At 33.0% G+C, this 12,953-nt stretch overlaps 3 protein-coding genes across 4 annotated transcripts; 1 reads left to right on the top strand and 2 right to left on the bottom strand.

Moving 5' to 3' along the window:
• The first annotated feature begins 227 nt into the window (after positions 1 to 227).
• On the top strand, positions 228 to 1,077 carry LOC105800683 (protein DMP2). The gene has a single exon (XM_012631951.2). It carries the CDS (start codon positions 291 to 293, stop codon positions 855 to 857), a length of 567 nt encoding a protein of 188 aa, XP_012487405.1. The 5' UTR covers positions 228 to 290; the 3' UTR covers positions 858 to 1,077.
• A 1,221-nt stretch (positions 1,078 to 2,298) lies between these two features.
• On the bottom strand, positions 2,299 to 6,988 carry LOC105800680 (putative E3 ubiquitin-protein ligase RF298). Of its 2 annotated transcripts, XR_008188775.1 has the most exons (4): positions 6,847 to 6,988; positions 4,249 to 6,362; positions 3,799 to 3,889; positions 2,839 to 2,981 (listed from the first exon to the last, which is right to left on the bottom strand). XR_008188775.1 is itself a non-coding variant. In XM_012631948.2 (3 exons), the coding sequence occupies exons 2-3, from the start codon at positions 6,352 to 6,354 to the stop codon at positions 2,448 to 2,450; spliced, it is 2,640 nt and encodes an 879-aa protein (XP_012487402.1). In that variant the 5' UTR covers positions 6,355 to 6,362; positions 6,847 to 6,988; the 3' UTR covers positions 2,299 to 2,447. The 2 variants fall into 2 exon arrangements, 1 of the variants encoding a protein (XP_012487402.1); XM_012631948.2 differs by lacking the exon at positions 3,799 to 3,889 and having other exon boundaries at positions 2,299 to 2,981.
• Positions 6,989 to 10,228: 3,240 nt separating this feature from the next.
• Positions 10,229 to 12,715, bottom strand: LOC105800684 (peptide methionine sulfoxide reductase B5). The gene is made up of 3 exons (XM_012631952.2): positions 12,406 to 12,715; positions 11,070 to 11,226; positions 10,229 to 10,971 (listed from the first exon to the last, which is right to left on the bottom strand). Exons 1-3 carry the CDS (start codon positions 12,501 to 12,503, stop codon positions 10,807 to 10,809), a joined length of 420 nt encoding a protein of 139 aa, XP_012487406.1. The 5' UTR covers positions 12,504 to 12,715; the 3' UTR covers positions 10,229 to 10,806.
• Positions 12,716 to 12,953: the final 238 nt, after the last annotated feature.

Below are 12,953 nucleotides of genomic sequence, written 5' to 3'. Positions count from 1 at the left end.
AACTTTCAAGTAATTCAGTGATCGGCTCGAATCCGTAGTCAATCCTATTTCCGATAGGAGCAGTTGACAATTGAATCCAACTTTTTCCCTTATTTTCGTATCCGTAATAGTGCGAAAGGAAAATTTTGTAACTTTTTAAAGTTAAGTGACCAAAACATAAACTTTCTAATAATTTTTTCCCATGATTCTCTTTATAAATACTACTAATCTTTAATCTTTGCAAAAACCATCATCCACAACTAAAAAAAAAAAACCTGTTATTGAAGTCATTACCAGCATTTTCACTTTCAATGGCTAAATTCAAGAATGCTAATCCCTCTTCTTCATCAACTTCAATTTCAGACAAGACATTTACAAGTTTAGGTAACCTTATCAAGCTCCTTCCGACAGGAACTGTCTTCATTTTCCAGTTCCTTAACCCTGTTTTAACCAACTACGGCCATTGCAGCCCTGTTAACAAGGTCCTAACCAGCACCCTCATTGGCTTATGTGGTTTCTCTTGTGCATTTTCTTGTTTTACCGATAGTTACAAAGGCGGCGACGGTTTAGTTCATTACGGCATAGTAACGGTTAACGGACTTTGGCCGTCTTCGGGTTCGGATTCCGACTTATCGAAGTATAAGCTGCGTATAGGCGATTTCGTTCATGCTTTTTTTTCGGTCATTGTGTTTGCTGTTTTGTCGTTGTTGGATTCTAATACCGTCCAATGTTTTTATCCGTCATTTGAGGCTACTGAGAAGGTTTTGCTTATGGTTTTGCCGCCGGTTATCGGAGCGGTTTCGGGTTTGGCTTTTATGGTGTTTCCGAATACTCGACACGGGATTGGATACCCTTCATCCACTGATTCTTCCGATTAATACTCTTCGGACGATGAGTCGTAAATTTGCTGTGTATGGAATAATTTTCCATTTTGCATGAGAAAAACTGTATAATTATATTTTAATTTGTTTGTTTGGATTGTAATGTGTGTTTGAAAATATGATTTTTTATGTGTAAATTAATGGGATGTTGATGATGTTTCTATAATTCAAAGGTAAGGTAAGATGGAGATAGAAATATCGAGGAGTTTCTATATTATATTATGTGATATTTATTTAAAAATGAGTAAATTAGTTTTTGTATGTAAAAATCAGTGAGCAAACTTAGTTTTTAACCGAACAATCAATTTATTCTTTAATTTAATGTACATAGATAAAATTACTCATTTTTGAGAAGAGAGAATAAAATACAATCTCACTCCATAATACTTTTACCCAAAAACATATTTAAAGAAGCAAATATGACAGTTGATTTAGGCTTAAAAGTTTGTTTCATGGACCAAAGTGTTAAATATAGATACGGCTATATTAACATTTTAAAGTTGAGTGAATATTTCTTTTATACAATATTAAAGGTAGGGATGGAGGTAATACAATTTGAACTCATACTAAATAGGTTTTGATAAAACTTTAACCAATATTTCATTTAAATTTAGACAAGAATAGATATTGAATCTATATAACTGATAAGAATATCTTTTATAATAGTTAATGCAATGAAAATAATATTAAATATAAATTTTGTAGACATTTCATATGTAAATATATAAATGGAATTTATTCCTTTAGTTTTAAAACATATAGACTATTTCCATTTTCATTTTTTTAAATGAAAAATATTAAGGTTGCCTTTGGTTTTTGATAAACAATAAAAAAATTATTTTAATAATCAAAACATTAAAATATGTTTGGCAATTATTTTATCAAAATAAATAAAATAAAATAAAATTACATTTATATAGATTCAAAACAGAGTACCAAATTTAGTATTAAAAACAGTTAAAAAATATTTTTACGCTTATATGGATTTGAATGATGACCAATTCATCTAAAGCTAAAATTTTTATTTTTATCTTTTATTTTACAGCTCCTCATTATTTTTAATTTTCACATATTTTCATTTTCCAAAATTATTTTTAAAAATTTCAACTAAAACGCAGTAAGAAATAGAAATGAAAATGATCTCTATTTCTCTATTTCCTGAAACCAAATACGAAATGGAGCTTAAGAAAAACATGTTTGGTTAAAATTTTGAAAATAATTTTTGAAAATTTGAAAACAATGTAAAGTCATTTCCATTATATTCACTAAAATTATTTTGTAAAATTGAAAAAAAGTTGAAATAAAGATTTTAAATTTAATTAATTAATGAATTGGAACTGACTCAAAAGGACAATCTTTTAATATCAAAATCTCTTAATCTCAAAAGAATATATATATAAGAACTCTTAAATTAGCAGTTAAAAAAGAAAAGAAGAAATGAAATGAACCATCATCTTGCACTATAATGCAACTCTCAATAGTCTCAAACTCTCCAAAAGGTATATATAAACTCACATGATTATTCAATTCAAAAGAGTCCCACAAACATTATTGATTTAACACTCAACTTCAAATATATATTAAAATTTACGAGTGAGCATAACGTACATTAATACGCCGCTGGATGGGACTCCTACAAGAAGGGCAATCCTTCATTCCTTGTTTCTCATGGAGCTCATTGCATGCAATGCAAACAACTTGATGAGCACATGGGATGAAAACCACCGACATCTCCTCCGAAAGACACATCACGCATTCGCGTTCGCGTTTCACGGCTCCTTTCCCCGAGAACTCGTGAAAATCTATCACTGTAAGAGGGGTTCGAGATTCCTTTTGACCTGTACCGTGTCTGTTTTCTGTAAACCTCCCTGCGTGGCTTCCATCGATGCCCCTTCGAAGTGCAGCGATTTTTGAAGAATCTGTTTTCAGTCTCAATTGAGAGATTTCCTTTTCGAGTCTGTGAATGTCTTCTTTGTATTTTTGTAAACTGGTTTCGGCTTTTGACTTCATCATGTCCTCCTTTAATTTTGTTGAGGTTTCAATTTCTTCTCTTTCCTTTCGTATTAAACTAGCTCGAGTAAGTATTTCTTCCTTCGCCTTTTCTTCTTGTTTCAATCTAGCCTGTCATTGTTTTTCTTTTCAATGAGAGTAGGATCACAACATACCAAAGACTAAAGTACCCTCAAATAATATAACTTTTTTAAATACGAAAAAACATTTATGTAATTTCCCTAACCGAGTTGGTGTCTGGTTAACTCGTGACACCAACTAAATAAAGGGGGCTTAAATAATAGTATAGAAGTCATAATTATCAGGAACAACCCCAAATAGCAGAGGTTCATTTTCTTCAACAAAACAAGCATCATACCTCAAAATTTCTGTTAAGTGGTGGCTTGAAACCATACAATTGATATGCTATATCCAATCAACTTGGAAATACATAGAAATATTTTCAAGAAAGCATGAAATTTGTGGAAAAAAAATACAAGATAACTACACCAAATGTTTTGATATAATTTGAAATTAGCGCTACAATGTAACAAATATTAGCTTCTACCCAATTTTATTCAAAAAACTTTTGACATCAAAATCCAAACCAAAAATGTTAATTTAAAATGAAAAAGATTAAGTATAGAATTGACCTGCAAATCTAGAGCAATTTAGGCAACCTATACTCTTTTGGCATGTCATTGCAATAAACAATCTCAAAAATATCTACTCTTTAGAAACATTGTCCAAACAAAAAATATGTAGTAATTAATACGATTGACCCACATAGCTTGAGCAATTTACGCAATCTGTACTCTTTTGGCATGCCATACAATGGATAATCTGAAATTTTCTAGAGACTTATTCTTTGCATTTTTATTAACTTTTACTGGCAAAAACATATCTTTTACACCTATTTCATGCAAGTGCACCATTTATATGCATTTACCGTTTGTCACCTCAAAGGAGTTTCCCAATCGTCTGCTGCACTTACTATGATGTGAATGTAACACCTACATGAAATAAAGGACGCCAAGAGACTGCCATGCAAAAATATTTTAGATCCAACACTTCACTTTTGGGACTTCATAAATGGTGTCAAATCATTAAAAACACTTTCCACAATCTCATAAATGGATTACCTTTGTGGAGCAGATTGGCAATTTCTTTTGAAAATTCAGATTATATAACATGCAAAAGATTATGAAGTGCAACCAGGTCTATTATCAGAAATCCGAATCATCTACATCAAGCAATGGATGATTTCCTCACGAAGTCTCATTTTTATGAAGCAGCTGGTAGAAAATTTTATAACATTACCTCTAGTTTCTATGAGGAGAACATTTGAGAAAGTAGAGATGAAGATATGCTTGAAAATTAATCGTTCATGAAGACATACCTCAAACTGTTCTTCAAGAGCTTTAGCCTGCTGTAATTCCTGTAGCATCTGGGCAACCTTGCGTTTTTCAGTCATGAGTTCTTCTTGGAACAAAGCTTTTTGCTTCTCCCAAGACTGAACTTTCATCAGTGTTTTTTTCTCCCTCTTTGATACCTCCTCACAGCTAGCTGCCGACTCTGCCGCATGTAATTTTGCAGCTTCCATCTCTTGTCGTAGAGCCGCATTTTCCACCTCAAGCCTGCACACAGTAGCATTGGCACGTTCAACCTGCCCACTAGCCTTAGACAAAGCAACATCCATTTCAATGAGCTTCTTCTTAGTGTTTTCTTCCAAACTCAACTTCTCTTTCTTAAGCCGTTCAACTTCTTCTTTCTCTTGCCTCAAAGTCTTAAGTTCAGCTTTGTCCTTACTTAGCCGACAGGCGGCCTGCATGACCTTTTGATTGGCCCACTCAGTCCATTCCTGGAGCTGATTTTGCAGTTCCTGCACCCTTGGGACCAGCTTCAGAATCATCTCATCCTTCTTATCCTGAGGGGCCCAATGCCCATACAGCATCCCAGGATAGCTTGAACTACTAGCCTCGGAATGAGAAACAGTAGGCACTATAGTTGAATTGCTTTTGGTGGGCAATGAGAGGGAAAGCTCCGTATCAGCGGTTGATAATGCAGGTGAATGTGGGTTTTTGGTAGGTGGTAATTCAGGTGGAATGTTTACTGGTGAAGTATGATTATCATTATCTAAGCAAAATGCTGCAGAAGAAGAGGGACCAGAATTAACCGAAAGATTTTGACTACCATTATCTTGAAGGACATCAGCTCCCATTGCTTTAATTTTCAACGATGCATTTTTTACATTAAGAGCAGCAGAGTCCGAGGCTGATTTGAGTTTCTTGTCTGTGATTAAACCTCCAAAACCGCTTACTTTAGCTCTCGATGATCCTTTAGATCCATATGTCCTATAGTTTTTATCTGGATGAAGTGACTTCTGCCGAAGAATATGTTCTCTCTTGGAAGAGTGAATCTTTCTACCCACGAACTTTTCTTCCAATGTTGAAGACTGAGATGTTCCTGCTGCAGTGAAGGTTTTATCTGCACTATCAGATATGGAGTTTGTTCCGTCTTTCTCTGAGGCTATACCACTTAGAACAAGGGAATTCTTTGATTTTGTTGTGTTATTGATTCCTATAGATGGTACATCTGGCACTGGACTATGAGAACAAGGAATAGATGGAACAGGTTTACAAGGACTCGGAAGGTTCAATTCAGAAGTTTTGGCTTCTGTCTTCAACACAGGTTGGTTGAAAGTAAAAGAAGTCCCATTTGAACCTCCATCGCCAGCAAAACCATTTGTCGGGTCACCATCCATAGCACAAGCATGCGAGACATTCATATCACAAATTAACAAGCACCACATTGCGTCCCCAATGCTGAAGAAAGGCCGAACTTCTCGAAGAACACAAACCAATTCTGCTAATATATATTTCTCCAGCTGCTGCAGATCCTCAAAACAGTGGTCCTTTGAAGGAATACAATCTTGGCCACTTCTCAGATATGCTAGGGTATTATCCACTATATTCGAGACAGTGTCTTTACAACCATAACAAAGGCCAGACCTCAAGACCGCCTTAATAGCCATCTCTTCTGTGTAACCGCAAGCAACGATTTTCTTTATTGCACTCTTGAATATCGCATCCAAATTGCTTAAAACAAGTTCTTCTAGCTGAGCTTCTGTGAGATCACTCCAATCAGCGTCTTGAAATCCATCAGCTTCTATCTCCTCTCTAGGCTGACTTGGCCAAGCCTCGGAAGAACCTAAGGTGCTAGATAATCCCAGGTCGAGTTTTAATCCGTTGGAGTGATCCTGATTAACACCGCACAAGTCACATGCACTAGCTTGACCATGAACTGGGTTGACATCAAACCTCTCAGCACAAAATTCATAACTCGGACACCCATTTTGAGGTGAAGTTATAATCTTATTCGGATCACCTAAAGGCGGATCAGCCCGGAACTTCCTCTTATTCCTACTACCTTTTTCTTGAATTGATATCAATGGAGACACTTGGTTACTACTACTACTACTACCTTTAAGAACCATTGATGCCATTTTTTAAGCTGAATCAAAAACAAGAACAATATGAACACGCTTATAAAGCTATCAAACCCAGGCAAAACTACAACACAAAAACCCCAAATTCAGAATTGAAATTTTATTTCATAATCAGCTCATTAGATCATTCACTGGCAAACGAAAAATAGTATTTACATCATATTATACATTCAAAATAAGATCGTATCTTCATATCTCAATATCTCATGTACCGAAATTCACAGCACCAAAAATCTAAATTCCGATACAAAAAAAAAGAAAAAGACGAACTCAATTCAAAGAAACATAAACTATCCGATCAATGCATTAGCAAAAACCCACCAAGTAAAACCGAAAATTTTTTATCCGATCATTCATTTCCGATATGAAAAATAAAATTAAAAAAAAAACCAATAGATCAATAAAAAGTTTCCAAAAAAAAATCGATTCAATAACAAAAGATACTTTTACTTGATTCATGATCAGATTTCGATAATAGATAAAACATACCCGATTGTAAGCTTATTTTCGTTGTAGCAAAAATCAAAGGCGAATCTCTCAGAGCATCGGCAAAATGGAAGAAAATATATATATAGGAGAGAGCTATTTTTTGGATTTTTGCTTTGTTTTATTTGATTTTTATGTTTATTTTATGTTTATTTTACATTAAACGTCTCTCGGTCACTTTCTACAAAAATTCTTAAAAATATTTATTTATTTATTTACTTTTAATGTATGTGGTTGTCTATTTTGCATTCCTAAATTAGCCATGGTTAAAGAAAAATAATTTTGGGCTTGGAATTTTGTTTAATTTTTGAAAAAAAATTATTATTATAATAAAATTTCAAATAGAAAATTGTCTCTTCAATTATTATACCAAAGAATTCCTTTAAACCACATTTCTTTCAATTCATTTGTTAGTTCACATTATGAAGTTTATGTTTGATATCTAAAGATGATTAAATTATAACCAAAAAATTATTAAGTTTTTAAATATGATTTATTATATTTTTTACTGATTTCAAATAGACAAATACCACGTAAAAAATATTTATTTTGTTTTACAAAATTTAGCTCATTATATATATTATTTTTAAAAATACATTCAACTTATTTATTTTATTGAATTTGGTATCTAGCATTAAACGAGCTCAAATTGTCAACCTTTCATCGTATTAAAAAGTAAAATGATTAAAAAATAATTATTTTTTATATTTTTATTTTAAAAAATTATTTCTTAGTGGAATAAGATATACGATAAAAAAAATCTGGTTACAAATAATAATAAAAATTTGGTCACACTCAGTTAGAGGTGTTCATCGGCTGAACTAAATTCAAGTCAGACCTAAGCATGATATTAACATAATTTATGCTTATCCAAATTTGGTCCGACCTAAAATATGGATCTAAAATTTTGCTCAAACCCACCCATATTCCAAAAAAATTTAACCCATATTTTCAAAAAAAAATTAACCCAATTTTAACCAAACATGTTTTTGTTAAGCTCCATTTCCAAAAAAAAAAAATTGCCGCTTGAAATTAACTCATATTTTAAACAAATCTAGTTTTTTTTTGTCTAAATCCATCTTTTGGGTCTAATATTTTTATTCAAACTCTCTTAAAATTTGGATGAACCATTAAGCTTGAACAAATAACCTGACCCATGAACAGGTTTAACTCCAACTAATTAAAAAAAAGCCCCCAACAAACTCGTAAGGAGGGTTACAAACGACCAAGACGCAAAGACCTCAAACAGTCTAGTGATGGTAAAGAAGCAAAGACCATGGGTGATCTAAACAGCAAGGCAACCAACGACCAACAAAACACGATAGAGACCAATATAACCAATAAAGCCACTAAATAGCTCCAATTAGAGGAGTTCATGGGTCGGGCCCAGAAAAAATTTCGGCTCGCATCTTAGGTCCGGGTCTGGCCCGGCCCGAAATACTGGCCTGAAATTTTGTCCTGGCCCGACTTGGGAAAAAATTTCTAAGCCCGAGTCCGGCCCAATCCGACCCTTTTTTTTAATAAAACACTAAAAATTTATTTTAAAAATAAAAAAATAAAAAGTATTTTAAAAATATTTTAAAATTAAAAAATATATATATTTTTCTTATATTCGGGCCAGGCCTGGCCGGACTCGGACCAAAAAAGTGGTGCCCGAGGCCTAGCCCGTTTTCTAAACGGGCCTCATTTTTTTTGCCCAAGCTCATATTTTGGGCTTATATTTTTACACAAACTCTCTCATATTTCGCGTAGGCCATCGGGCCAGGCCGCCATGAGCACCTCTAGATCCAATCCACAATACATTTATCTCAAATGAACAAGGAAAAGAGCATCACCCATTTGAGAGCGGTTGATAAAGGAGGTAATCTGAGACTTCTAACCACGAAACTCTTCACGAGGTGTCACACAGCCTAGAAATGCTTCACAAACTTACCAGAGGTCAAATGGCCAAAGCGGAAAGAGGTTATCTCATTCAAGGTGGTGAACTGACACCGGGGGTCAACGACAAAGTGAAGTGAGACCCAAAAAAAAAAAAAAAACTCGAGAGAAGCAACCAGCAACCGTCTGTCCTCTATCCCACAAAGAAATTTTGTCGAATGGCTATGGCGAGGCGAAGGCAAAATGCGCAGCCATTATTATTCCAAGAAAAAATAAGAAAAATAATAGTGTAACAATGACACACAAACAATTTGTGCATCACGTAAGAATATAAACTAATTATATTATTATAATAGCTAAGTATAATAAATGAAAGTGCAAATTAAAAAAAAAAGTTGTAAACAATAATTAATTTATAATTAAAAAATATGCAAATCAAATTATTTAAAAATTTATCCAAACATATTAACAAAATATACTATAAACGTTTTGAAATCATCTTTTAAGTAAGAAACATCATATTAACATTGTTTTCTAAAATAAATAATAAAATATAGTATATTTCAAATATATATATATATATAGTAAATGTAAAACTCTCGTGATTGGCTTGATAATTAAAAGTTATTCATCTTAAAACATATTCGGGTTCAAACTTTCAAGAGAGCAGTGATAGACCTTTTAAACAATTCTCTTTGAATATTTTTTTTTGATTAAAGTTAGAAATCTCTTTATAATTAATTCAAAACATTTATTTATTTGCAACATAAAGTGCTGGAAATCCCTAAAAAAAAAAAAAAATCAAATTCTGCTCTCTTCACAAGAGTTTCAACATGATGGGGTTTTAAAGGATTCAATGTAAGAACCCTGCACCTAGACAACAATGGCGTGATCAAATGAAACGAAGGGTTCTCGGTAGTCAACCCCAAAAACACAATGTTTCCATCTTCAATCACAAGCAAGAAATAATTTAGCTTTGACTTCTTAAACCTATGAGCTTCATCAACAAAAAGCAGTCCTCTTATTATTCTTAACCCTCATTTTCCTAGCTTCGTCAATAGTATCTTTAACATCTTTAACCCCACAAATAACATTAGATAAAGATACAAATCGATACAAAGGCCGTTCTTGAGCCGAGTTAACAATGGATATAGCAATCGAAGTCTTACCGGTACTAGGAGGACCCCAAAATATATTAGAAGGGATTCTGTTACAATCAATAGCAAAACCCCATCATGTTACAATCAACAGTCTTATCTATGTGTAGGGTTCTTACAATCCGACTTCTAATACAGAGACCAGAAGGAATAATATTATAAAAATTATGTATATAGGTTGGATGGGGATATTACACTCGAATATCCATTATCCAATTTACTTTACTTTTGCATGAAAACCATATACACTTTATTTTATTTTTGCGAATACTAAAATTATAATTTAAACATTTTTACTTTTTAAAATTTTATTTAAATATTTATTACTTGCTAAATTTGAATATTTAACGGATTTAAATATCTAGTGAATAATTTATTTAATTCAAAGTCAAATAGTAATACTCAAGTTCAACACACAAAAGTTTACTAGGGAATTGATACAAAGGACTCAAATAACCAAATGACAGTCACAACTATTCACAGCTATCTTATTTTTTATGGTAAAAGTATAATGGAGGCCTAGAAACCGAATTGCATTTTGACCCTATATTAAAAATTTAAGTAAATTAGTCCCTGTGTATTAGCTCAAATAACAAAATGATCTTTTTATTAAAAATTTTATCCATTTTTACTGTTAAAAACCAATCCATGCACATCAACAAGAGATACATGCAAGTGTCACTATCTAGTTATTCTATTAAGCACGCCAGCTTTTAATAGTACAGAGGGATGAAATTTTTAAAAGAAAAAACCATTTTGCTCAGTGATCTAATATAAAGAGACTAATTTGCCCATTTTTTAGTGGAGAAGACTATGCAATCTGACTCCTATTATTAAGACTTTCATAGTACTTTTACTTATTTTTTGTTTGTTAAAAGTCATACACATACAGCTTGTTCTTTATGCTGAAACAACCCTTTTTTCCCCCTCATAGTGAAGAAGTTGCATCGGCTGGGACAAACTTGATTGAAACGCTGTTGACACAGTGGCGTTCATCAGTCGGCACCGAAAATCCTTCCCCTTTAAAAACATGACCCAAGTGTCCCCCACAAGCTGCACAAGTAATCTCGGTTCTTCTCCCATCAGGATCAGGCTGCAAAAGCATCAGTTGCATGTTTATGATCTAATTGAAGGCCAATAATATTAGTATGACACCGAAAAGAAGGGGATTCGGGAATTAAAAAGACTCACGGTTCGGTTTATGGCTCCAGGGAAACCCTCGTAGAATGCAGGCCAACCGCAGCCGGAGTTAAATTTGGTTGTGGACTTGTAAAGTGGTGTACCACAACCGGCACAATTGTAAACACCTTCCTGGAAAACTTTGTCGTACTCTCCAGTTCCTCGTAACCTGTAAATGATGGATATCATCAAACTTTTGGGGCATTATAGACCAAAGTATCTGGCTACCTACATCAATTAAGCAAAGTTCTAACATTCCATGTTCGCCTAAACTAAAAGTTTAGCAGTCTTCTAGGGCAAATTCCCGCACATTTTGAACTCGACGTTTTGAAATTTCATGTTTCAATGCTGGGCTACGGAGGATGACACTGAGGCTTATGAAATGGAATAAGATAAAAAGAAAAAAGAAAAAAAGGGTCATTCGGAGCTTAAGAACAAAATAGATAGCAATGAAGCAAATCAGTGTCTCCAAAACCTTGCAGCCAATTTAATCTCCAACTATGAACAATGACTACTGGTGTCTAAGATGGATGTCCCAGAGAGACCAAAAGTGTCACGATCCACATCAACTTGCAATATATAGTACCTATTCATACTCACGGTTTTGTCCCAGAAAAAATCATGTAGGCTCAAAATGGCACAAAAACTTATATCTCCAGTCCAACCATAGTACATAGCCGATATGAGATTCGTGACTCCCTCTATGATCATGACACCTTCTCTACCTCTATTATTCGTTTGGTTACTAGTGTAATAACATGAGAAAAACCTAATTTAATATATATGCTCTGAAATAATTAAGACATAAAATAAAAATAATTAGTAAAAATTTAAAGATGTAATTAGAAAAATAAGTAAAACTAATAAGACATTTTCACAATAAGCGAAAAAGTTTTCCTCCTCTTTTGACATAAAGAAGTCATGTGGCTAAATATTACCAATTGTGATTAGTTTATTACTAATGAAAATTTTATGCAGATCTGAAAGCTTTCTTTTAGATCAGGAACATAACTTTTCAAAATAAAATAACTACGAAATCTATTAACTTTTTTTTTTTCAATTGAAACCCATTAGCTATAAGCCTGGTAGCTTCTTCATCATGATTTACAACTAATGGTCACAGCAAGAAAACTGTAAACTACGAAATTCTAAAACAATCAACAAATTTTACAGTCAATATGAATATTATTTTTTTAAATGAACAAAGTCAATCCAAGAAAACTCAACATTGCGATTCAAATACTTGTTCAATGGAACAAATCAAAGATACCCAGAATCTAAAACAAGTCAAAGTTTCTAAACGGAAGTAGTGATGATGAAATTGAAATGATGGCGATTTTGTTCTTACTCGGTTCCTTTTTGACGTAGGATCCGAAACTGTTCTGGGGAAAGAATCGCCCGCCATTCTTCCTCTGTTTTATGAACGGAACCCGATGATGAACCCATATTCAAAAGGCTACAAATTTACAAAGCTCGAGTCTCGTATGCTGCAACTTCACCTTTAAAACCCTAGCGTATGAATCTGGACTGATAGTAGAAAGAAATTGTCTTCTTTTTTTATAGTTTTTCCCTAATTACTGGAGAATGAAACTGGACCGAATGTTGGGAAATGGGGAAGAATTTAGGATAAAGCGCGATGCATTTAATTTTTTCTTTATACTAGAGTGTTGAGAAAAGTTTATTTAAATTAGAAAATAAAAACCATTGTAGGTAGAGGCTATCAAAGAAGATTATATAACACTTATTTTTAACAATTTATTGATTTAAATAAAAATTTTTAATAATTTAATGAATATATTATAATTTTTTAAAATTAGTTCACCTAAATAAAAATTTATTAATTAGATATTGTGATTTAACCTTTAAAAAAATAATTATCCACTATAAATTTTATGG

Source organism: Gossypium raimondii, chromosome 9 (assembly GCF_025698545.1).
Source record: "Gossypium raimondii isolate GPD5lz chromosome 9, ASM2569854v1, whole genome shotgun sequence".
Lineage (NCBI taxonomy): Eukaryota > Viridiplantae > Streptophyta > Magnoliopsida > Malvales > Malvaceae > Gossypium > Gossypium raimondii.
This window is presented reverse-complemented; position numbering and strand designations above follow the sequence as displayed.